This window comes from Lonchura striata, chromosome Z, assembly GCF_046129695.1.
Source record: "Lonchura striata isolate bLonStr1 chromosome Z, bLonStr1.mat, whole genome shotgun sequence".
Taxonomy (NCBI): domain Eukaryota; kingdom Metazoa; phylum Chordata; class Aves; order Passeriformes; family Estrildidae; genus Lonchura; species Lonchura striata.
The window spans coordinates 537,743-562,666 of record NC_134642.1 but is presented as its reverse complement, the minus strand read 5'-3'; the positions used below and the strand labels follow the sequence as shown (position 1 = coordinate 562,666).

General features: G+C 51.5%; 2 protein-coding genes and 1 long non-coding RNA gene across 5 annotated transcripts in view; 1 reads left to right on the top strand and 2 right to left on the bottom strand.

Annotated features, from left to right (window-relative positions):
- Window positions 1-4,578: 4,578 nt before the first annotated feature.
- On the bottom strand, window positions 4,579-15,876 carry FECH (ferrochelatase). 3 transcript variants are annotated; one of them, XM_021545362.3, is made up of 11 exons: window positions 15,791-15,865; window positions 13,371-13,476; window positions 12,269-12,388; window positions 11,794-11,942; window positions 8,847-8,981; window positions 8,476-8,582; window positions 7,669-7,767; window positions 7,452-7,559; window positions 6,981-7,145; window positions 6,529-6,588; window positions 4,579-6,280 (listed from the first exon to the last, which is right to left on the bottom strand). In XM_021545362.3, exons 1-11 carry the CDS (start codon window positions 15,837-15,839, stop codon window positions 6,146-6,148), a joined length of 1,233 nt encoding a protein of 410 aa, XP_021401037.3. In that variant the 5' UTR covers window positions 15,840-15,865; the 3' UTR covers window positions 4,579-6,145. The 3 variants fall into 3 exon arrangements, with proteins under 3 accessions (XP_021401037.3, XP_021401038.1, XP_021401039.1); XM_021545363.2 differs by lacking the exon at window positions 13,371-13,476 and having other exon boundaries at window positions 15,791-15,876; XM_021545364.2 differs by lacking the exon at window positions 15,791-15,865 and having other exon boundaries at window positions 13,388-13,476.
- Window positions 15,474-24,924, top strand: part of LOC116184622 (uncharacterized) — a 28,511-nt gene continuing 19,060 nt past the window's right edge. Inside the window, exons 1-3 of the long non-coding RNA XR_013341698.1 lie at window positions 15,474-15,586; window positions 16,854-16,988; window positions 22,315-22,473. This is a non-coding gene — a long non-coding RNA (uncharacterized LOC116184622). The remainder of the gene's footprint in view (window positions 15,587-16,853; window positions 16,989-22,314; window positions 22,474-24,924) is intronic.
- Window positions 17,582-24,870, bottom strand: NARS1 (asparaginyl-tRNA synthetase 1). Its single transcript, XM_021545360.3, has 15 exons — window positions 24,713-24,870; window positions 24,036-24,118; window positions 23,785-23,850; window positions 23,586-23,678; window positions 23,322-23,411; window positions 23,094-23,172; window positions 22,689-22,759; window positions 22,365-22,451; window positions 21,254-21,475; window positions 20,950-21,149; window positions 20,669-20,804; window positions 19,955-20,068; window positions 19,400-19,531; window positions 19,080-19,211; window positions 17,582-18,933 (listed from the first exon to the last, which is right to left on the bottom strand). The coding sequence occupies exons 1-15, from the start codon at window positions 24,753-24,755 to the stop codon at window positions 18,802-18,804; spliced, it is 1,680 nt and encodes a 559-aa protein (XP_021401035.1). The 5' UTR covers window positions 24,756-24,870; the 3' UTR covers window positions 17,582-18,801.

Here is a 24,924-nt window from a genome sequence, read left to right as displayed (position 1 = left end):
TGAAAAATTTGTTTGCATGCTCATTCTCTTTGTGTCCCTCTCTCGACACTGAGCCAGATTCTGCCATTAATTAAATTTACGCTGCTTCATTTCACTTGGCTGCGTGGCCACGGGTGCAGATAAAAAGACAGAGCTGCCTCCTCAGCACTTTGTGTCACAGAGCCCTCTTCCAGCCTCCTTTCCTTCTGGCTCTGGCTGGGCTGTGCACAGGGGGCTCCCACGGAACAGGAGGGGCCCCGAGCCCTCCGTGCCCCCCCGGCCACGGGGCTGAGCCAGAGGGAACGTGCTGGGGGAGGAGTGTTTCCCCAGGCCCCCTTCCCGTGCAGGGAGGTGGCGAGGACTGCAGGGCCGGTGCCGCCGGGATGGGTAAAAACCCTTTAACAGCAAAGAGGCAGCAGTGGTGACACCGAGACTAATGCAGCCGCGGCAGGTCATTTCCATCTCACTTGCAGGATTGCTCCCCTGGGGATGCATTTTCTAGGCACTTAGCAGTGGGCACAGCTGGAAGAGGGAAATGGGACCATTTCATTAAGCTGCCGAAAGCTGAAGGATGAGCTGGGCGCGTGGTAGGATTGCAGCTGGGCCGGATGCTGTATCAGCATCAGCTTTTCCCAGTGCCAGGCTGGCCCCCTGTGCTCGGCTCCAGGGCCCACTCTGGACCATGGAGCTCATTCCTGCAGATTCCCCTCAACTCACTGGTTCCTAAGCTGCCAAGAATCGCAGTTACTCCAGTTAAAGTGCTATGAAGCCCCCTCAGGAGCAGACAGCACGCTCCCATCCTCCTCCTGCTCCCCGGCAGTGCATCCGTCAGGATGAACACAGCAGTAATGAGCTGCCGCGTGGGACCCGCCGTGAGCGCAGCACGGCTCCCTCCTGGCTGCAGATGAAGTGCTGGCAGCTCTTCTGATCCAAACACCCCACACCGCTTGAAACCCTGTGGGAATTCCCTCGGGAAACAGCCCGGGATTCAGCCTGCACAAAAAGCTGCACAACAACAGCAGGTCAGGGTGAGGGAGGTGGGTTTCTTTTGGAGGAAAACAGCAGGAGCTTTTGCAATGCCACTGATTTTCAGCACACGTAGGATGGAGGTGCTGAAGGAAAACAACCAGGACAAAAAAAACCTTGGAATAGGCAGCGTGGCAGGATACCACAGAGGGATCATCAGGTGGGAACAACTGTCACCAAAGCCCACACACACAGAGAACAAGCCAAGGCCAGCTCTGCCTGCCACAAGCTGCACCCACTGGAAGCTGCCTTCAGCCTTTGCACACAGCCAACCTCCAGGAGTGACTCCAGGATCCAGCTCAGAAAGGGATAATGGCAGGAAGCCATAAGATATGAAACAGCAGATTAAAACATACAAGACCACTTTGGGTCATGTTACACTCCGGCCTGGCAGCACAAGAAATCCAAGGCAGTACAAGACAGCCGTAGCCGTAATGGCCCAATAGCTCCGGGATAAAAGCGCTGGGGAGCTGGCTGTGAGGAGCCCAGCCTGGGCACAGAGCCCCCCCAACTGCTCCCCAAATTATCCCTTAAGTGCTCCTTTAAACTTCCTTGGAAATGCCGCCTGCTCGCTGGAGGAACGCAATTAGGCCTCAATTGCGGGTGATGTTCACACGTTATGGATCATCCTTAAAAACGACAGGAGAACGGAGCGCTCCGGATTCCTCGTGACAGCTCCCTCTCCGTCATTCCAGGAACTGCCAGACTCCGGTTCTGCACTCCCTTTCTCTGCCCCCTGAGCCATGGGATCACAGGCAGCACCTCCAGTGACTCGCAGAATCCTAAAGGGATTGGAAGGGAGCTTAAAGACCATGCCAAGGGCAGGTCTTCCACCAGACCGGTGCTCCGAGCCTTCCTCCTGAAGGAAGGAGCACTTCCTCCCCACTTTGTGGCCTTGTGCTCTGTTGGCCTTTCGGGGCTCAGATGTCACTGGACAGCCAGAGCAACCTCTGAGCCCGGGGGATGAAAGGCTGTGTGTGCTGGAAATGATCCCTCTCTGGACAGACAATCCATCTCCACACAGGCACAGAAAGGATGCTCATCAGCCAATGGACTCAAATTAAATAACCTTTTCCTGGCACTTACTGCTGAGCACAAATTTAGCAGGAAAACAAAAGGCAGTTTTTAGACCTGATCCAAATTTGCAAATCCCTGTGCTCTACAGGCAGAAGTAGAACCTGCTCCTAAGGGCTTGAAATGCTGACTGACAACCAAACCCCTTGCCCAGGCTGTGCTGCTGGAGACAAGTACTTCCACACAGCACGGGAGACAGTGCAGCCCATACATTCTTGGGAATTGGCTCATGGAAACAAAAAGAAACACGGCCAAGCAGGAAAGCAGGTGGAGAGCGAGCCCTTCAGAAAGAGGGAGGGAAGGAAAAGTGCTTCCAAAATGTCAGAGATTGCTTTGGATTCAAATATGACATTGCTCAAGTTCTGCCAAACAGGCTCACACAGCCAAATCCCCACTCAAAGGTAAAACAGCAAAGCTTGGACTGAGATTCCAGAAGAAAAGAAGCACCATCACTGCTCTCCTCCACAGTTCCCACCTTCCATTGTGTTGGATTTGCATCCCGCTCTCTCCCCCGTCACAACCCAGTCACAGGAGCTCACTAATGGATCGGCTTAAGTGTCCAACATCTCCAATCCCTGCTCTAGAAAATAATCAATCAAGCATTTAATTAATAACATCAGCAAGGAGCTGCCCAGAGACCGCTAACATGAAACAGAATAAATTACCCATCACAGGTGGGATCCCATACCAGGACAAATCCCCAATTCACCTTCTTCTCCAGACTCTTTGTAACTAACTCACCCCAGCCTGACACCAGAGGCGCAGAGAGAACTTCAAACACCAGCAAAAAGGGCTCTTACAAAGACACACAGCTTAGTTATTTCCTCAAAAGAACTTTAATTGGAATTCCATCCTTATGGCAAATGACACACAGTAGGAGTATCCGAATTTGCCGCGTTACATCACATGGAAGTCCTTGGTCAATCTGAAATGCATATGTTGGGCTAAAAGCAAGTACCTGTACACATCTGGCATTAACAAAATCAAAGGAGCTGCTCTGACTTGCAGCTTACACTTCAAGGTGATCCCCAGCTCTCTGGGCGTGGTGGGAAGGGAGAATTCACTGAGCTTTTAGGCAGTCCTAGGGAAACCCTGGCCCCACTGAACTCAGCTGTGCCATCCTCCTTCTCCAGGGGACGGCAGGAGGCCAGCTCTGACACCATCCACACCCCTTTGGTGTCACAGCACCTTTTGGAAGCTCCCACCTTCTCTGAAATGCAGCAAGGACCGAGGGACAGGTTAAAAAGAAACTCAAAAGAGAAAAATTCACTCAGTAATAAAAAAACAAGCCAAACTGCAGAGTGTTAAAGCAGGAAAACAAGCTCACCCCTTTACTTCCCATTTCTTCCCTCAGGACACCACAGGCTGCTCCTAACTCCTCAATTTCCAGTCGATACCCTGAGGCCAGAGCTCCACAGTGCTGGGAGCTCTGGTGGGCAGATCCCCTGCCCAGCTCACTCCTAGGGCAGGAGGACAGTGACCCCCTGCCACCCCAGAGTCCCCCACGGCTCAGCCCAGCCCGAGGACTGACTCACCAAACCCAGGGATGCAGCTGCCTCAGGAGCCCAGGCTCGCTCCCCACTGCCTGCCCTCTGCCAGGGGTATGTGCACAGCCCCACTCGGGACTGCAGAGCTGCAGGAGTGTCACAGCCCAGCTGGATGCTGTCCAGGGACACTGAGGCAGCAGCACCGAGGTTCCCAGTCTGCCAGGGGCACTCGGAACACCTACGGGGCAGGGTGAGCTGCAAACTGAGCTGGACACAGCCCTGAGGAGGGCTCGGGAAGGCACGTGCACCACGGATTCGTCTCTTCCCAGGGCACACGCTCGCCCAACCCGCTGGGCCTTGGCCTGGGAGATGAGGAACTCCTGAGAAACCTTGAGGAAAACTATCCTCTAACAGCAAACAGCTCTGTGAGGCAGGCTCCATCTGCTAAAAGCTGGAAAATTAAGTGATTTCTACATGATGGTGTAATAGCAGCAACGGAGTAATTATCCCACTTGTGGTTAGAACACTCAAAAGTGAATTTTAAGTACCTTTTATTACTGGGGACAAATGTAATGCCTCAGAATCAGTGCCAGCTAGTATTTTCAGGACTCTCTCCAGTATGAAAATGAAAAGCCATCTGTATTTATAATACCACAAAGTTCATACGATGTGAACCTTTGCTTTCCACACTTGTAAATGTGGTGGTCACAGCCTGGACTGCCTGAAGGTCCACGTTCCCCCCAGCTGTGAGGAAACAGGAGTGAGTAGGAAGATTTGACAGACCAGATTGTTTTCCACTGATCCCTAAGAGGAGTGCAACAGAGAAAGTTCTTTGTCCAAGGACAGACGTAAGGCCAGTGCTCCCAGACATATTAGACATTTGTGCTCCTTTTTCCTGCCCAGGCAGTGAGCAGAGCCCAGGGGGAGGGAGAGGAGGGAGAAGAGAAGCTCCTGGCTCCCTGCCCCTGAAACAGGCACAGGCATGAAGGGTCAAGGAAGACTTCTTTCTGTGGAGAACAGGGTGCTGCAGGAGGTTCTGGCACTGAAGGAATCTCAGTCTCTCTCACCCTGGGAAGCAGGTATGGCAGTGGAGCAAGCAACTCTCCAGAGGTATTAGGGATTTACAGGTGCTCAACAGGGGATCCATCCGTTCCTTTAGTATCCCATCCTTAACTCCAACAACAAAATAGAATGAGACAAACCCCTGATATAGCACAAGAGGCCTCTTCTCTCTTTCAACACCCTGTTCTCAAAAGACCAGAGGTCCAAACTGCCTCATGCTCACCTGAGGAGGTCAGCCTGGCTGAGCAGCACTGCATCTGCTTCTCAGCCACCAGCAATTCCCAGGAACCAGCCTGCAGTGCACAGCTCCTGGCATTTCAGTGCTAAGGACATCAAGTAAACGTGTGCCCGAGGAGGTGCCAGCGGGGCTGCCGCACGCAGGGCTCAGTGCCACTGCCACAGCTTCGCTCCCACCCCGCCGGGCAGGAGGGGACCCTGTGCCTCCCGGGGGCACAGCCAGTGCCAGGCCCTGCCCAGCATGGCCCCGTGTGGGCTGGCAGCCTTTCAGGAGAGCCCAGCTCAGGGCTGCTTGTTCTCAGGCATCTGCAGTGTGAAACTCCAAATTATTCCTGACTGATCGTCTCCGTCTAAGTAACAGCAATTGAGCCAGAGCAATCCTACCTATGGCACTGCATAGGTATCCCACAAAACCACAGTACTGTGGCACAGTAGAAAGCACAGAGTGGATCTATAAACCTCCTGGAGAACAAGCCTGACTTCCTAAATTTACTTCACCAAACAGAAAAAGCCCTTATTTAATAAAAATACAAGAATTTAAAAAGCCATTCTGCTTAACAGATAAGCCAACATGTTTCCACATGTGCACCTGCTAGACTTGAAAGAGGCAGTTTCAATGGAGCAAATTCTCCAGTATCACCCAAGCAGGCTAATTCCTTTCAATTTATGCTCTTTAAATACTTTCCCGCAGATAATGAAAATGTTTTTCCTAGAAAATGTAAACAAGTTTTGTGCGTTCTACTATCCCACCTAAGCTCTCATGGGAAATTTCTGGCAGGAGAAAACCAAAACAAAACAAAGCCTTATCTTTATGCTCTAAAAAAAAAAATATATATATACACACACATACACACCTTATTAAAAAGCATTAGAAGTAACTTGATCTACAAAGTCACCAAAGCCAGCTGCAAAGTCCCTCTCGGAACAGGTAACAGACTGTGCTGGTCAGAGTGCACCTTAAGCAAAACCAAAATATGTGTACTTTTGACCTGGCAAGTTAATGAACTGGTGACCACCCTGCATACAAATAAATCCCTGCATAGCAACAGAACCTAATTGTAAAAAAAGCTGTGTAGGGTTTTCAGTGCGTCCTGCTGGGCTCACACTCCGTCCCACTGGGGTCGGACGACGAGAGATCTCCTCACACCTGACAGGATGAATGCCCTTATTTCCCTACCTCCTACAACTCCTCTCAAAGAAAGAAAACATCAGGAGAAGTGCCCCAGGGCTGTGCCGGAGCGGCTGGGCCTGGTCCCGCCCAGGGCAGCGGCTCCCCCGGCTCACAGCGGCTGGCTGCTGAAGAACGCCTTGGCCTCCCTGCACACGGGGTTGACGCAGAGCGGGCAGCACAGCGTCAGCTGGCGGGAGCACACCTCGTTGGACTGCAGGTGGGAGCACACCAGGTCTGCCAGGGCCTGCAGGGAGGGTGGGAAAGGTCAGAGGGAGCAGATCCAGCTGTGTGATTCCCCCCCACGCCGCCCCAACCTGCACCCCGCGCCCCTGCTGACAGAACCACGGACTGTGGTACAATGAACGCTCTGTGCTGGGCAGATTAGGTACAAGGGGCTCCGTTTCTGCTCTTAAAATACCTGAAAACTACCTGAAAACACCCACACTCAGCAGGAAACACAACCGCAAACCTTTACTGCAATGTAGCAGATACCTTGGAGAACAGTGGATTTCCATTGAGAGACTCCGCTCTTCTGATGTTTTCAACTCCACACTGAATCAAAAATAAGGAGGAAAAGGTTAAACCTGTTAATCTGATCCTTTACTGGATGGCCTTCAAAATCTTCCCTTCATTCAAAAGCCACCCCAAAATTAAATGCAGTATCATGGTTCTCAGTACAGCAAAAGTTACTATGGGGCAACATTACATTTTGCTGCCAAAAATAATTAATTGCTTTTGAGCAATATTTGTAATGGTTTAAAGATCTAAATCTAGAAAGACAAACTCCCACTTGTTTTGTGGTTAAACCAGTTTAGATTAATTTTTGATTTACAGGAAAATAAAGCTAATATTGCAAGAAGCAACTACAAAGCAAACTGCAACCCAGGAGAAATAATTTCAGAGCAGCACTACACAAACAGGGACCAAACCCACAGAGCACTCACCTCGTTGGCTAAAACCTGGGCATACTCGATGTCCAGTTCATACAGTGTCTCAATGTGGTCACTGGTAAATGCTATTGGGACCAGCAACATGTTCTTCTTTCCTCGCTGGCACAGGCCTTTAATGGTCTCGTCTGTCTGGGGACCAAGCCAGGGCATTGGTCCAACCTGGAAAAAACACTCTGTAAGTCATTCTTACAAAGAACACCCAACATTTCCTTAGGAAGGATGACAGATCAGGTTATGGATGGGATAGAAATAGTTATTTTTATTTCCCTGCTTCTGGTTGTACTTCTCACTTTCTGCACTGAATGTTTAATGAAGACACACTTCCCACCATTACATCTCAAAGGAAAGAACCTGGGCTGGCCTGAACAAGACTGAACAACCGAAAATGTAAGTAAAGCTGTATTTTTTTTCAGTCCAGTAAGACCCTGCACAGGCTTCACCTGCTCAGCTTCCCGGAGCCCTTACCTTGGACTGCCACACAAGCCTGTAAGGGTTGGAGTAGTTGAGCTTCTCCATGACCCTCTGGACAGTAGCTCCCACTTCCTGAGGGTAGGGATCCCCACGGTTCACCACCTGCACCACAAGCACAGCACACCTCTGGCATCAGTGAACACTGGGAAGGACCAGATTTGCCTGGCCCTTGCACAGCTGTGTGCCCACACCCTGCCCTGAGGTAACTCACAGACATGGGCAGCGAGTGGGCTGAGAAGAGGATGACCACCTCTTTCCTTTTGTCTGCTGGGAACAGGTTCAGCTCCTTTTGGATGTGATCAGCAAAGCACTGCTCAGGGAAACAGAAACGAGGACCTGAGCGGGGAACACCAGAGGCATCCCTGCCCACAGTGATGCAGAGAGGCAGCTCCCATGTCCATGCTGCCTTAAGAGCTCCCAAATTCCCTCAGTGTGCACAACACTCAGGGAGTGTGTCCTGGGAGCATCACCAGCACAGGCAGCTCCACCCCACCTGCCTTCAGTGCTTTTTCCACCTGCTCAGCACACCACAGAAACTGCAAACCCACACGGAAGGAGAAGCTCCCTCATACAGACCAAAGAGCCATTTTCTCTGGACAGAGAGCAGCACAAAAGCCTCCCTTCATTGCTCCTGCCACAGCCAGGAATTACTCTGTGCTGTGGAGGGCAGTCTGACAAACCAGCACAATCTCTGCGCGTGCTGATCACAGATCTGCTCTGAGCAGGAATTTGGACTAATGGCCTGTAGAGGCTCCTTCCAGCCACCACCATTAGGGTGACATCACCCAGCTTTTAAAACAGGATGTGCACAGTGGTCGCTTTCACACATTATCTTGCCAAAGCATGGGGTATGAAATAACCCTCCTTCTCCTGTAATTTCAGACACGGTAGACAAGACTCATTTCATCACAGAACCAAAATGCACCCTCAGATTGAAGCCTTCCTGTTATCCTTCCTCAGTATTATGTCTATAATTCTAAAAGAAAATATATAAACCTCAAAGCCTTCAGATCCACACCTGAATGAGAAGGGGATGGGTGGGCCATCGGTCAATTATGCTCCACTTCATCTTCGGCTTCTCCCCTTTCTGGTTATAGTAGCGATAAATGGCATTTAAACTGCTTCCTGAAATAGAGAATTAACAACACAAGTTCAGCCAGGCCACCAGCAAGCTGTCAGATTGGAACAGCTTGGCAGCAAGCGATTATCACACTTTAAAATGCTCCATAATTAAAACACAACCATAAATCAGAGCTGAGTCTCCAGTGGGAACAATTCTATCCCCGATATATATATATGTACACACATATATCACACAATGCACTGGTCTGCTCAGAGCTCCCATGATTTATCCCCACTCGCAGCACCTCTGCCCTGCCCAGTGCTCACCCGTGGTGGAGCAGCTGTACTGGGGGTACTGGGTGAAGGCGATGGCCCTCTGGATGCCATCCCTCTCCATCTCCTCGATGGCCTCCTCCGTCAGGGGGTGCACGTAGCGGAAGCCGATGTAATACTTGTGAGGCGCTGCCGGCGCCAGCACCGGGACAGGGATTGCAGGAAAAGGTGAGAATTCACAAAAACACATCGTTAGGTGTAAAACAGACATCAACAGGCAGGCTGACACTGCTGACACAAACTCGCTGATCCTTTTCTGGGTACTTCTGGAAAGCTCTGTCATGTAAGCCCTTTCTTTGGCCAAGCGTATTTCTGGTACCTCACTTGGCTGTGATTAGAATTTCAAAGTGATTTATATTATGGTTTGCTTCTGCGGGAACACCACTTGCCTGCTTCTCCTGCATTTAGCAGAGGCACGGTTCCCAGCCTGGACAGAGCCCCGGTGTCTCACCAGGCAAATCCTGATCTAAAGACATAAAAGGTAAAAAAGTGTCGCTACGAGAAGCCAAATGAACAGCCCGATGCCCTCACAGCCCACAGCTCCAGCTGCCCTCCCTGCCCAGCACACCTGCTCCGATGGCACCCAAACCCCAAGGGGCAGCAGAGCAGTGAATCGGGGACACGTGCTCTCCCATCCTGATTTTGGAGGGCTTTTATAAAAAGCTTCGGGGCTTTAACACCTAATTCTGGCAGCAATATGATCCTCCCCGAGACCATCTCGGGTTCCTCCATTTTTTATCTCTAATCTTTCGGGTGTCAGCTTTGGGAGCACGGCTTGGTTAGGGGACGGGAAGCAGGCAGGGGAGGTTTACTGCTTTGTTTTGTGTAAGTGGAGGACAGAGGTTCTTAGGAGAACAAAAGCAAAGTTTCTTTTTCAGGGTTTCTGGGTCAGTGGCTCTGAAACAACGTTTAGCAGGTCTCTGAAGGAAGCAGATGTCCCGTGCTTGGACTCCATACATTTATGCAGGATTCGGAAAACAGGTTTAGTCATCCCCAGTTCCCTGCAGGAGGCAGGAGAGCTCCCAGCTGGGAGCAGCAGCAAATAAAGACCCAACTACAGGAGCCCTGGAGCCAGTAAGCTCATTAACATCTTTGAGTGGCATTAAAGACAAAAGTCTGACTAACCCCGGTGGGGATGTAGGAGTTTAACCTGGGAAAGGACATTCTGGGAAGAGCACAGCCAGCCTGGAAGGAATATCCTCGCAGTGTCAGGTCTGTTCAGGACCATGGGCAGCAAAGAGAGGTGTTGGTGTCTGTGCACAGGCTGTTTAAATAATAGTGCTGTCCTGTCCTGATCTTGGCTTGGACAGAGTCAGTTCCCCTCCCAGCAGCTGGTACAAAGCTGTGCCTGGATTTAGGATGAGAGCATTGCTGCTGACACACTGAGGTTTCACTTGCTGCCCACACCTGATCAAGGCAAAATGACCCTAAAAGTATTTATTTTTGCCACATTTCACATGGTGCCAGCACCTCCTGCCAATTACTCATTCAGAGGGCTCAGCACTCCCAAAGTGCTACCTGTGAGCACACCATATTCTCAAATACTGTCTGCAAACACATCCAACACGTCCACACCGTTCTGAAGGAACACAGTGCTCTGCACGGTCACTTGGGATGCTGAAGGAAATGGTTGGCAGTGCTCAGCACATTCTATTGTTAAACTGCAGCTGTTGTCGAGTAGAAAAGAAGCCTCCAAGGGACTTATCAGGTAGGAGAGGTGCCCAGAGAAGGGTGTGACTGCACAGAGAGTGGTCACCACACAAAAGCAAGTGGGAGCGGGACACTGGGGAAAGCAGATAAACTTTCCAAGCCTTATCTGCAGAACCTGCTGCAAGGCTGACCCTTCAGGGCTCCTGTCCAAGAGCACTCCTGCCTCAGATGACACAGCAGGCCTCAGGCTCTGTACCTGCAGGCACCACAGCTCAAATTAAGCTAGGCAGTCACATCTGTGCAGAAAGGACTGAACCTCACCTGAGTGAAGACTCCAGTGACACACCACCTTCTGAACGGATGAAATAAATTTGGCTCTAGCCTTCCAAGAACAGTGCTTTCAACCTGCCAAACCCTTTTAGCAGTCCTTTTCCTCCAGCCTTTTTCTAGCCAAGCCTGAGGCAGGTGCCACAAAGAGCTACAAAACAGCCCTGCACAGAAGGACATTGACAGAAGCACCTGCACCCATTTCCCACCACAGTCACGCTACCAGGCAGCGTGGCACAGGCTATCCCATACCAGTTAGCACTCCCTGCTGGGAGGGATTCTGTGACACAGAGACAGGGGAAGGAGGCTGTATTCATGTTTGAAGTTTTCTCAGCATGAAGGACTGGCAGAGAGAGCATCTCCTTCCATGCCAGCCAAACTGCCCAGCCTTATCTCCTGCTGTGTCCCTGGGTGTGGCTCGCTGCTATCCTCAGCCGTGCCCTGCACTGCTCATCTACAAAGCCTTGTCTTTTCTCCAGCTGTCCTCCTTTCAGCCCTGTGGCAGCTGCTGACAACACCACTCTGAACACCCCCCTCCCATACCTGCCTCAGTGGTTCACATGAAACACATTCCCCTTTCTTCCCCTCTAAGCCTCAGCCACTTGACTTCAGTGCAGGCTTCCTCAGGCTCAAGCAGGGCAAGGCACGATGCCTGGCAGTGCCACACACCAAGGGACACTCCTGGCACCTGCCTTTGGACACCTGAAAATAACACACTTAGTCCACCACAGCCATCTATCTTCCCATGATCACAGGAGAGACAGAGGTGGCTCCCCAAGCCCAGCCTTCCATAACAACCTTACAATGCATGGAATCCCTTCTGCACTATCTTTGCCATGACTTCCCAGCAGGGAGGAAATCCACACTACCCCACAAGGAAAACCAAGAAGGCAAAGCTGCTTTTCAAGCAAACGGTTCCAAGACGGAGCAAAAGCAGCCCGTGGGAGGCTGAGCAGAGCAGTACCAGTGCGAGGAGACATGCTGTCCAGCAGCTTCACCATGCCCTCTCCCTGCACCGCCGTCCACTTCTTGATGGGGGAGCCCCCGCCGATCCTGCTGTACTGCTCCTGGATCTTCGGGGTGCGGCGCTTGGCGATGAGCGGAGCCAGTTTACTGCAGCATTGGAGAGGGTGTTAGCAGCACAGCAGAGCCACCCCCTCCCCAGAGCTCTGCTGCAGCACCTTTTCCTCGGCCATCTGGGCAAATTACAGCAAAGCAGCGTGCCTTGTTTCATGTTCCATTCCGCCACCCTTCCCACACCCCAGTCTGCAGCTAAAAGAGAGCAGCCACGGCACGCCTAATCCAGAGGCTTCCAGCACTGTCCCTTGCACTGACTGCTCCCAGGATGAAGCAGTCTTAGGGAGTGCTGCTCTCCACCTGCAGCTCAGACAGCAACACCCAACACTGCCTGTAGCACAGGAGATGCCAGTGCCCCTCACTTTTGAACTGGAAGGGTCATCAGATCTCTGTCCAGGAAGAGACGCAGCAGGAAATCATGGACGTCATCCAGCCGCTCCGGGCCTCCCATGTTCAACATCAAGATTCCCGTTTTAGGTTTCCTAGGGAAGCAAGAGGTATTTCAAACCCTAATGACCCACTGCTTTTATCTTTATTATGATGACAAAACAATTGGCTCATCCTCCCACATTCGCCTTCCTATCCCAAGGCTCCTCCTGCTTATGTAAACACTTGCGCTAGGAACAGGAATGGCCAGACACAAGTATCTACATGACCTTTGCTTTTTAAAAAAGTAACCACTTTGTAGCACAAACTTTAGGTGGAGACACACTAAGAAAGAGCCAGCGGCTGCGAGACAGCTAAGGGAGGTTATAAAACCGGATCTCAGCTGCGCAATCAAACCAAACCAAGCAGCAGCTTCCCTGGAAAGCAGATGAGCCACTCACACAAGTCTCTCTTCACTACTGTGGGGACACATCTCATCTCCTGCAGCAGTGACAGCAGCAAGAAGCCCTTCTACACACAAATTCATTGTAGGGCCAGTTGTGTTTGGATTGGGTTTTTCCAGAATGGATTTTCTATCCGGGTGGCACACTGTTGTAAGGATAACGTCCCACATGGCACAGCAGCACAGATGGTGGTATCAGCATTTACAGAATGGCTGCTGATCACAACTCTCACCCAATTTCCCCATGGAACTGTTTCCCCTGCCCAAGGGAGCCCACAGACCAGGACCTCACTTCCCCAGCAGATGATGGTTCAGGTTGCACAGGGAGCTTTGCCCTTTAGTCAAAGCTAGTCTCACAACAGGACACTGAGAGGAGCCCAGGCCTGCCCCGATGTTTCGGGACCTCAGCTTCCATTCCCTTTCTGCCGGAGCGTGTCTCAGAAGGCTGCTGAAAGAAACCCAGGCAGCAGGAACCAGAACTTGAAACAATAATGGTAAGGAGGCTGCCCTTGCCCGCAGCACACGAGCCGGTGGGTGCAGGCAGGCAGATAAGCAATCTCGCACGGGCAGAGCGGAGCCAGCCCCGCGGCCGCTATCGGGGACAGGCACCGGGCACGGCCCCGGCGCACACCCACCGCTCCTGGGGCTGGACCTGCGGCTTGGCGCTCTCCGTCACCGCGGCCGCCGTGGCCTGGCCTCTCCATCGCAGCGGCACCCGCAGCTGGCTGCGGCTCCTCAGCACTGCGGAGAGACAACACAGAGCTCAGCTGCTGCTGAGGGGACACGGCAGCTGATCCCCGCAGCACGCACCGCAAACGCGGCCAGCACGGCGAGCTCCGGCTCCTGCAGCCAAAGCGAGTCAGGGAGTCACAAGCTTCTGCCTTGCTCTGAACACTCTGTACTTACAGCTCTGCAGCTACCAGGCAGCAACCAAAACCCGAACCAAAGCCTTGCTAGTCTGAGTTCCAACCATAACTCCAAAATAACTGGTGACAACAGAGCAGAAACAAAGGGCTGACCCTGTGTCAGACTGTGTCACTCCTCGTGGGTCAGACACACCTGGGCTAACCCCAGACAAGGGCAGGATTTCCACATGTCTACAATGTAGGTTAGACATCTGCTCCTCTTTGAACACCGAGCAGCAACTCCAGAATCCATTTCCCTGGAGATTTGGGCCACCTTCTTTCTCACTACCCAGCCAGGTGAGGCTATTAATCTGGATTTCAGCATCACACAAACTCCAGGATTTCACAAGTCTGTGCACATCCACCTCCCTCTGCAGCTCTCCTGGAGCCCCTTTAGCCACTGGAAAGGGCTCTGAGCTCTCCCTGGATCCTTCTCTTCTCCAGGCTAAACACCCACAGTTCTCCCAGGCTGCCTCCAGAGCAGAGGGGCTCCAGCCCTGGAACATCTCTGTGGCCTTCTCTGGATTCACTCCAGCATCTCCACATCGTTTATGTCAGGGGCCCTGCAGCTGAACACAATTAGATTATCCTTAAGGTTCCTTTCAGCCTATTCCATACAATTCCATGCTGGTTACAGCCTGCCTTTCCAAAGGCACACTTCGTACTCCTCAGGAGTTCATCATCATTACATGGTATTCTTTTAGCACAAAAATAGCGTGAATTGCTCATGGAGGAAAAAAAAAAAAAAGAAGGTTAAATCCTGCATCCCTGTCTCTCCGGCAATTGTTCAGTGCGACATTTCCCCTGTCAGACCACAGGAGCTCAGCAGCAATTGAGCCCCAACAGCACAGAGCTCCTCAGCAGCCAACCCACCTGCTGGGAAGAGCATCTTACAGCTCACAGTTCTCTAATAACCTCCTGAACAGACACTGAACAGCCTCAAAACCTGCTGAAATCAATGGCAATGAAATGCATCCTGCAAATCCAGCCTCTTACTCGGGATTACGAGTGCGTAGCTGTGGATGCCTGCGTCTGCACTGATACAAAAGGCTGCAAACTAAAGCACTTCAAGCATCGCTGATGCCTGAAAGGTCCTTTTCAAATAATCCTTTTTTACTTCCAGTTCTTGGGTTATTACTTTCTGAGGTGCTGGCACTATATGCCAATTACAGAGAACAATAAAAAAGAAAGTTTCAATGGCTGCATTGATACTTCTGCATTGTAAGAACTTTTGTTCTTGGCCCAGAGTGTGGCTGGGCACTGACAAGGCTCCCCAGGGAACAGTCACAGCCCCAAGGCTGCCAGAGCTCCAGGAGCACTTGGATAACACTCTCGGGCACAGGATAAGATTGCTGGGGTGTCCTGTGCAGGGCCAGGAGTTGATCAATGACCAGGAGTCCCTCCCAACTCAGGACATTCTGCCACTGTCTGACTTAGAGTGAGGTTTATGGCACGTTTCCACCTGCATCATGAAGGGCAGACACAGTGCAGAACGAGACACGCAAGGAGGATGATCCCAGCTGGATGGAGCATCGGTAAAAGCGTTCTCTCCTATGTTTTAGAAGCGCCGCGGCCGGGCTGGCGGAGCAGGGGCGCGCGCGCTCCGCTGGCAGCGCCCTCAGCGCAGCGCCCTCAGCGCAGCGCCCTCAGCGCAGCGCCCTCAGCGCAGCGCCCTCAGCGTAACGCCCTCAGAGCCCTCAGCGCAGCGCCCTCAGCGCAGCGCCCGCAGCGCAGCGCCCTCAGCGCAGCGCCCTCAGAGCCCTCAGCGCAGAGCCCTCAGCGCAGCGCCCGCAGCGCAGCGCCCGCAGCGCAGCGCCCGCAGCGCAGCGCCCGCAGCGCAGCGCCCTCAGCGCCCTCAGCGCAGCGCCCTCAGAGCCCTCAGCGCAGCGCCCTCAGCGCAGCGGCGGGAAGCCGCCATCACCGCGCGCGGCCCTCCCGCAGCCCCGGTAAGCCCGCCGGCCCCGCCGGTCGCACGGCCCCAGCGCCGTCAGCGTTATGAAAGGCGCCTCTCGGGCGTTGTGTAACGCGGGGCCGGCGGCGGCGCCGCCGCGCTCCCGCCCGCGCGGTCCCCGCGGTGTCCGGTCGGCCTTCAGGCCGCCCGCCGCCCCCGCCCCCCGTTCCCGCCATCGCGGCGGCGCCCTCACACTCACGGTGACGCCCGGCGGCGGCGGCGGCGGCGGCCATCTTGGCCGCCCGCATTCCCTCAGACAGCGCTGCCACCGCCCCTCGCCTCACACCGCCCCCGGTACCGCCCCGGTACCGCCCCGGTACCGCCCCGGTACCGCCCCGGTACCGCCCCGGCACCGGGGGCGGTCCTGCGGCGGTGTCCCGCAAGCGGCGCTGCCCTGGACCCCCGCCTCCGCAGCCCCCGGGGACTCCTACGGAGTGAAGGCAAGTGATCCCCGCTTTGAAGTGACGCTCTAAACTGCTAAAAGTTTTAAAACTACAAAATCTTATAAAAAGAGATTTTAAATGTTATTTAAAACGCTTTAAAAAATGCTTTAAATGATAAAAAATGTTGGGGACTTTCTCAGCACGCGCCTCATGAGAGATGAGGGTTCGGTTCTGCACCCCGTCACACAATTGGTGCAGGAGCACGGAGCTCACCTGGTAACCTCCATTCCGGGTAGGAATTCAGCCTCTGGAATTCAGGCACTGGAGACAGTTGCCCAGGGAGGTGGCGGAGTCACCATCCCTGGAGGTGTTTCAAAGGTATCTGCATCTGGCACTGGGTGATGCGGTTTGGTGGTTTAGGAATTCCAGAGGTAGTGCTCGGTTGGTGGTTGCACTTGATGATTCTACGATAATAATACTGCGATTTAAACACAAAGGAACAAACACCACAGCGCTTACCCTGCACATGTGGGTGGCTTGCATCCCCGTCTCAGCAGGCCAAGGGCAGAGCCAGCTCTTGGTGACAAAGGCTGGCAGAACCGTGTTCTCCTCAGAAGTGCCTTACAAAGCGGGGCCAGGTAATATTTAACACAGATAAATATAAAATAGTGCATGTAAGGAGTAGTAATCTAATCAAAGCTAAAGGATAGTTATGCCAAAGCCAGGGACATGGCTGAAAGGTCCTGAAACCAGTGCTGGCAGCCCAGTTTACCAGTTCCTAATCCATTTAACCGATCTGCCTGGAAACACTGTGAAAGAAAATGAAAGTGAGGATGAGGAGACTCAAGTTCTGATTACACATTTTTTTCTCTTCTGCAGGTTTTTCTCTTTCTAATAATAAAAAAAAAAAAAAAAGGCAGGTTCTCTTGTGCTCCAAGCAGCTGCAGCATCCTTCCCAGACCCCACCCCACCTCTCTGCACCAGCTCCTGTTGGGAGTTGCACAGCAGCCTCTGGTAAGTTCCACAGCATCTTTCATCCGGGTCACCTTTTAAGCTCCTTATCTGATCTGCCTCTTCCATGAGCACTTCTTAAGTCCCCAGCCCTTTCTCTAGCAGCTCCCCTGATAAGGAGGCCTTTAACCTTTACAAAGCAGCTCAGCCCTGTCAGGTTTAAGGACTGAGAACTTGCCCCAAACACGGGATGTTTTTCAAGAAGCCTATTTTCCTGACACTTCTCCCTTCCCATCACTTCAGGCACTAAAAGGAAAGTATTTTATAAAGTCTTTACCTGGTGCCAGAAGTCCAGGCTGCTCCCCTCAGCACTGCTGCCTCTGCAACCTCAGTCAGCACCACATTGTTTCTCTCCAGCACATTTCACTGGGCAGCTGAAGTGGTCCCTCCAAATTAGAAAAATTCATGCTTTTAAGTTAATTAGTGGGGATTTTGTTTGGAAAGGGAAAAAAAGCTCACAATAGTTCTTGGGATATGTTTACTGCACTTGAAAATTCCCTTTTCCTGGGTTTTTGTCCACACTGTATCAAGCAGCAAGCTCCACAGACTCAGTAAAAGAACAGGCATTAATGTCAAGTATTATCTTGCACACCAGCTTCTGTTGCCATAATTTATTGGTTGCTGATTTAGACCAGTTTATATAACATGCAGACGAATAAAACCAATCACTTATTACAAAAATGTAGGTATCCACAGCTCAACAATTCCAGGAGTGAATGGCAAATCCAGCTCAAACCTCAGTGCAGGTGGTAAATGATGCACCTACCTTTACTTTTCTCTCTGGTAAAGGAATTGCTTTACGAATAGAAACGATACCGATGACTCAACACATGAAATATTTCATTATCCCTATTTGATAAGTTCCTTACAGTCAGGGAAGCTGCTCAGCTGCAGTAGCACAGGGAGAGGGAGCTGCTCGATGAACACACTTCAGCGTGACATGGGAAAGCACTGCTGGGACTGCAGTCTGAAAACCCAGTGTGTTTCAGTTACGTTCCTCCGGGTCTCAGTCACTCATTTCTGGTTGCAAACAGGGAGCAAAAGGCACCACAACCCCCCATGCCCAGGAGCCATCAGACACATCCAGCTGGGTGTACATGGACCCACGGCAGCGCTGCATCCACAGCTCTTGGGAAAGGGAGCAAAGCCTACCTTGCCAGCCTCAGCCCTGCTGAGCAATAAATAATCTGAAAAAAACCCCAAAGCCCCAGACCCAACCCACCTCTCCCACAGTGGAGTTCTGTGCACTGTACTACACACCCTGCTACTGAATCAACTCAGAGAACCCCCATTAAAATCAGCAGGAACTAAAACCGTGCAGTGCTCAAGATACTTATTCCCATTTTTACCCTTTGTTCATGCCTCTCCGTAACATTCTCACAGGGTGCTCTTAGGGAATTTCAGGAGCTTGAACTCCTGACTTCCCCAACAGAAACCCCAAGAGAAAAGTGATTAAAATTAAAGCAAATTTAAAAATAAAATGATCAAATGCCCAGCATATTTTAAGTCACAGAATTTAAAAGCAGAAGTGTATCTTGTTTTCTAAATGCCAGCTTATCAAGATCTTTGTTTTGTGATGACTCAAGAGCATAAATGCACCTAAACAATTTTTCCAAGGCTTTTTCCAGTTAATTACTAGTATTTTGTTTTAAAAAAAGAAGTTTTGTTTGTTTCCTTTTCACATCCTAAAGTGGTATTTGAATTAGCAACAGGTTGCAGGAAGTCTTGTTGTCAGACAGGCTGTAGTACAGCAGCGTGTATCATTCTTTCCCAAGCATCAGCTGCTCAGTTTTCCAGGAATTTTTCCCAAGGACGACTAAGGTTTGCAGCGCTGGACAAAGCGTGGATAGAGACAGACATCTCGGATATGGTGTCTGTTCAGAATCCAGGTCAGGAACCGCTCCAATCCCAAACCGTATCCTCCATGAGGGCACGTACCGTATTTTCTCTGTGAAATCCAGGGAGGGGGTATTACACATTTTCTAGCAATTTGTAGCTGCAGTAATACCACCAGAAACAAAAGCTGCCAACCCCTGTAAGAGGGGAGAAGCCCCAGCTCCCGTCTGAGCCCTGCAGCATGGCTGCTGTACTGACCTGATCCGTGTACCAGTAGTAGGGCGTGGGATCGATGCCCTCTCTCTTGTAGCCCTCGAGCAGCTCCTCGCTGTCCCAAGTGCGCATGGAGCCGCCAACGATCTCGCCCACGTTGGGCATCAGCACATCCACCTGCAGCGCACACAGCACGGCCCAATTACGGCAATGCTGCCGCACAGGGAACGCGCACAGCCCGAGACAGTCGTGCCAAGGCACCCGGAGCAAAGCCTGGCAAGGATTCCCCAAGATGTTTCCCACAGCACTCGTGCCCTCCAACGTCCGCACTGCTCCAAGCTACCCCAGCAGGTAAAATGACTCACAGACTCGGTGAGGCGCGAGTCGTCGCTGCAGCGCTGCATGTAGAAAGACTTGATCTCTGCAGGGAACCGGCACAGCAGAATGGGCTCGTTAATGGTGTCTGTCATCAGTCTCTCAGGAGCTTCAGGAATGTCCTAGGGTTAGAGCAGGCTTTATTCATACTCAGCGCCAAAACCATACCCATACCCAAGTCCCACGTGAAGCAGGCATGAAACAGGACAGTTTCAGACTGCTCATGTCCACACTTTCATCCTAATGTACCTAAATTCTTAAAACAAACTTATTTTAGAAGAAATAATAACCCACATGTCTGGGGGGAAAAAAAATTGTTCAATTAAAATCTAAGTCTCCCCAATATATAAGACAGAAAGCCGAGGGGAAAAAAAATCCTGGCTAGGCTGTCAAGTTCTCCTGAGCTCCTTCAAACAAAGTGTCGCACATGCTGGAGAAGTGTGGCCAGGGAATTGATGACAGGTGACAACACAGGTTAATGTTAAAGGGCATCAGATCAAATCACAACCCACAGCTGCATTACTCCAGGTCCCAGCAGGACATACCTCCCCAAACTCATAGTAAGTGCCGTCTTCCTTCTTCACATCATGTTCCTTCAGCCACTCGATGGCTTCAGCATAGTTCATGCGTCGAAAGGGACGTCTGGGGGGCTGGAAACCCTGTGGATAAGAGCACAGACAGGTGGAGGAGCACCATTTTAAAAGGAGTATTTTTCTAGCTGATCAGCACATGACCTTTCCCACCTCCCAGATCATCAAATTATCACTTAAATGAACAAATCAAGCTCTGTACTACAAAGCTAGAAACAAACATAACCATCTCAAGCCCAGTAAATCTCATAGATCACCTAGGAGGAAAGATAGGAAGTATTTCCAGAGCTTTAGGGCTCCATGTCCCAGGGGAGGAACTGAAACACCACTTGTTTCATTGCTCCCTCACGCTCCATCAGCAAGTACCAGCCAGTCAATATCCGATCTCTGGGATGGAGGGTTTTATTCCACTGGCACAGCAGACACTCCCATAAATCCTGGCACACTGCTGGCTTCTGGAGCACACTGTCAGGGAATATCTTCCCCCACAGTTCCCTGTTTTGGTCTTTATCAGCCTTGCAGTTTTTTCATTCTTATTATGTTTAATATTCTTCTTGCCATTACAAATAGTAAGTAAGCTCACTGCCATGCCCTGCATCTCCCAAAAGAATGTGCTGAGTAGGAAAGGCTTAAGATCCTATTTTCTTGGCTATTGCCATTGCTGCCTACCGGGTTGAGGTCGTACAGTAAGGTTGCTGCAGGTGATTTCAAGACTCTGTCTACGACATCACACACCAGATTCTCCAGACGGTCCAACAAATCCTCAAAACTTATAAAAGGACATTCAGCTTCAATGTGAGTGTACCTGAAACAAAGCCATATACAAACAACAGATTTTTAGCAATGAAACGAACTCATCTAAAAACCCACAACCCAAACACACACATTTTACTCCCGCACTGTAAAGGAAATTTAACTGTTTAAAAAGAAACAAGGACAACTGTCCATACTCTGCCAGGTGCCTGCGGGTCCTGGACTGCTCAGCTCTGTAGGACTGAGCAATACAGAAGACATCTCCCAGAGCTGGTAGGCAGGTCTCCAGGTAGAGCTGGGATGACTGGGTCAGGTATGCCTCTTCACCGAAGTAATCCAGCTTGAACAGGGTGGAGCCTCCCTCCACCTGGGTCTGCACTAAGGTTGGTGGCGTGACCTGCAGGAGAACAGGGCTGTCACTGCTTGGGTGAAGAACTGAGGACATGGATGAGCCAGGGCACTAGAGCAGTCACCTGCTGACCAGGGAACACACACACTTACTTCATAATATCCGTTGGCAAAGAAGTGATCCCTGAAGGCCTGCACGACCATGGAGCGCACCTTGAAGATTTTGGACATGTTCTCACCTCGAATCATCATGTGCCTGTTGTTGAGCTGCACATCCACCTCTGAGTCCTCGTTGAGCAGATTGTCAGCCCCTCCTGCTGGGGCCAGGCCGATGAGCTCCCAGTAATCACAGCTCAGCTCGTGGCCTCCTGGAGCCTGCCAATGGGAGAGAAACAAACGCTGGGGAAAAAGTCCACTGCTTACCCCTTGGATGTCTTTTCACAAAAGCTCGGAGTGATGGAACAAGGGGGACCGGCTTCCCATGGACTGAGGGCAGGGGAGATGAGATATTAGGCATTCTTCCCTGTGAGGCTGTGAGCCCTGGCACAGGCCACCCCAGGAAGCTGTGGCTGCCTCACCCCTGCAAGTGTCCAAAGCCAGGCTGGACAGGGCTCAGAACCATCTGGGATAGCGGAAGATGCCCCTGCCCGTGGCAGGGGTGGCACTGGATGGGCTGCAAGGCCCTTCCAATCCAGTCTGTGACAGAGCTCTGCTCTCACTAGCTCCTGTGTGCGTCACAGCCGCCTTCCACCCCTGACAATTGGCACTAGTAGTTCAGCCTGCAAGCTGAACTAAAACCATTTCAATTCATTGCACTTTTCTGAGTAGAAATGCAGATTTTCAAAGGCTAACCCACAGAGTATTACCCAAAGGTGATAGTGAGGGCTCACACTACCTAACCTTGGATCGATCCTACAAACACACCTCAGTAAAAGAGATGTGAAAAAATTCTTAGCCCCACAAAATAAAAACTGAATAGACCTGTTAAGGAAAATGAAGCCATGCCATTTATTTAACATAGCTCTCCATGTTATAGTCTAGGAGCTGTCTGGCTCCTAGTGGAAAATCAGTGGAAGATCGTTTCAGGCAGAATGAGAACAGTCACACAGTTCACCTGTCTCACACTGGACAGCACAGCTTTGTTCTTTCTCTAGCCCTAATTCCCTCTGAAATAATCCAGTGATTCCTCCCACCTCTGCTTGTGCCTCCCTCAGGACACCAATGGCCCACGGGGGAGGAGGAGAAGCCACAGGAGCTCCTGTACCTGCTTGCCCTGGGGCAGGAGGTTCAGCGTGCCGTACACCACCACACTGCTCTCCGTGGACAGCACCAGCCCGTTGTAGCACTGGCACTGCAGCGAGACAAAGGCAGAGGTGAGCAAGTTTTCATTCCTAAAAGTTTTTCGTTTAGCATGCAGTCACTGCTAAACAGCTCCCGCACTGACAAACTGCAGTGGCAGGACACACGATTTAACAGTAACACAACTGAGACAGTAGACTGAGGAGAACTTAACAACACCTACATAAGAGAACACCAGATGAGGTATGAACTCTTCAATTCACGCCAGAACACAATCATCACAACCTACCAGCTCATCAGAAAGGACACACTGAAGAAACCCTGTGCCATCTCTCAGGACAATAAACATCAGATTTTTCCCTAGTTAAAGAGAGAAGGAATTTGGTTTCAGTATGAGCAGGTGCTGGTTAGCTCATCATTTGGCAGTTCTAGCTTAAAACACAGAAATTGAGGAAATTCTGCAGGACTAGCCTCCAAACTGAAAATCCCTTAGGATTTGAACTAAGAAATGTCTGTCCACACATTAGGGGGAACTGTCAGTGTTGCAGTGATCATTGAGATCAGCCAAAGAAGGCACCTAACTGGTTTAAAAATTTGAGACCAGGTGCTGTCAGACTCATTCTGTGTCCAAATTTTGAAGGCCACTCTATTTGTTCTATCTCCCTGCACGGGCTCAACAATGCTTGTGCTTTACCTTGCCTCCGTAATCTGTGGATCCAGCCAAAAATCTTCACTCTCTGCCCTCTGTAAGCCTCCAGAGCCTTGATCTTCACCTGTGAGGCAGAGAATAAAAGCCATTAAATAGGGGAGTGGCTCACCACCTCTTAGAGTTGATCCAGACCCCACCTCAGAGCAGCACAATCTCTGTGCTGGCCAGATGCCCTAGCACAGACTATGTGCCAAGGCACAGGATCATACTCACACATGTGGGCTCTGGAAGACTGGGATCATTCTTGATAACAACCTTCTTGGCTTCCTCCAAGTTCTTCTCTCTTCTCAAGAGATCTTCTGCCTGGTTTGAAAAAAGTAACTTATTAAATAGCTGTAACCAGGCCAGCTGTAAATAACATGTGAAACAACAGCACCAGTGAGGAACAACCTGCAGCTCTTTAGGAGGGGCAGGAATGATGGATGACACTGTAATGTCTTTGGAAAACAATAATGCTCTGCTCCTTCTGCAACCTACCTCCTTCTTCTCCTTAGCTTCATTTTTCATTTGCTCCCTGTGCCATAGCTTTTTGACATTCTTCATCTGTGATTTGGAAATGATGGCCCATCTCTAAAGAATTCAAGGAGAGACCAAAAGACAGCAGTTTACATTGTGTCCCTTCACACCAAGAAGCAGTAAATAAGTCCCACTAGGAAACCCTTCAATGCCACAGCACCTCATTTTCTTTTTGGGAATCCACATAAATTGTAGGAAATGGCTCTTTTCCTGCTGTCATCAACGCCTAAAAATGGGAGGGGAAATAACCAAAATGAGCCAAAATCATCCTTATAGAGCCTGAGCAAGCACTTTGGTCCTGCTCAGGTTGCAAAAGCAAGTATGAAACTCACATTTAAAAACACAAGGGCTATCACTTGCCCCAAAACACATTCCACACTGCCAAACAAAGCATGTGTTTTCCACACTCACCTTCAACACAGTCTTGAATGGCTTCTTTTGCGTCCCATCACCCGTGGAGTCGTTGCCCTCTCGTTCAGACACATATAGCTCTTCTGGGATACATGACAAATACGAGCAATTACGTAAAAAAAAAATTATGAGAAGGAAACTGGACACACACGGATATGGCCCTGCTCACTGCAGGGGGCTGGACAGGGTGATCTTTAAAGACCTCTTCCAACCCAAGACTTTCTATTATACTAAATCTTGATGGTTATCAGCAGTGATAAACCTGCAAAGACACCAGCTGGTCAGACAGAATAAGAATTATTTTATATATTTCATTTAAAAAGTCAGTCCATGCAGTGTGTTCGCTAAAATCTCTAGGGCTCCCGAGGTACCGAACCCTCGGGGGCCACGGGCTGCAGCTCGGGAACCGGGAGCAGCCCTTCCCGGGAAGAGCTCGGAGCAGGCAAGCAGGGAGATGGGGCCTGGGGAGCAGCCGGAGCAGCGCCCGGCTCGGCCATGGCCGGGACCGACACGAGAAGCGCAGCGAAGCCTCCCGCGCTCGGGGAGGGCCCGGCCCGGCGGGCCCGGCGCTGCGGCCGCTCCCGGTGCGCGCCAGCCGCAGCGCCGCCGGGCCCGGGCCCCCGTCGCAGGCGGGTGCGAGGATGAGGGGGTGGAGGGCCGGAGCCCCGGGCTCTCACCGAGGGTCAGCGCCGCCGTCCTGCCCAGCACGTCCCCCGCCATGGCCGCGGCGCAGGAAGTGCATCACGGGCGGGCTGAGCCAAGCCGCGGCCGCCTTGCGTCAGCCAGCCGCCCGGCCCTGCCCTTCCGCCCCTTCCCCCTGCGCGAACGGGCGGGGCCGCGCGGGCCGCTCCTCCCCGCAGCGCTGACACCGGGCGCGGTCCCGCCTCAC

Coding starts and splice junctions, on each gene's coding strand:
- FECH (XM_021545362.3), bottom strand. CDS start 15,839: ATGCGGGCGGCCAAGATGGCCGCCGCCGCCGCCGCCGCCGGGCGTCAC. Junction 13,477..15,790: donor CGCCGCCGCCGGGCGTCACC/GTGAGTGTGAGG, acceptor GTCTCTCCGCAG/TGCTGAGGAGCCGCAGCCAG. Junction 8,583..8,846: donor GTACAGCTGCTCCACCACGG/GTGAGCACTGGG, acceptor TCTCTATTTCAG/GAAGCAGTTTAAATGCCATT.
- NARS1 (XM_021545360.3), bottom strand. CDS start 24,755: ATGGCGGGGGACGTGCTGGGCAGGACGGCGGCGCTGACCCTCG. Junction 22,452..22,688: donor GTGTCCTTTCTGATGAGCTG/GTAGGTTGTGAT, acceptor GTCTCGCTGCAG/TGCCAGTGCTACAACGGGCT. Junction 18,934..19,079: donor ACTACTGGTACACGGATCAG/GTCAGTACAGCA, acceptor TGGATTTCACAG/AGAAAATACGGTACGTGCCC.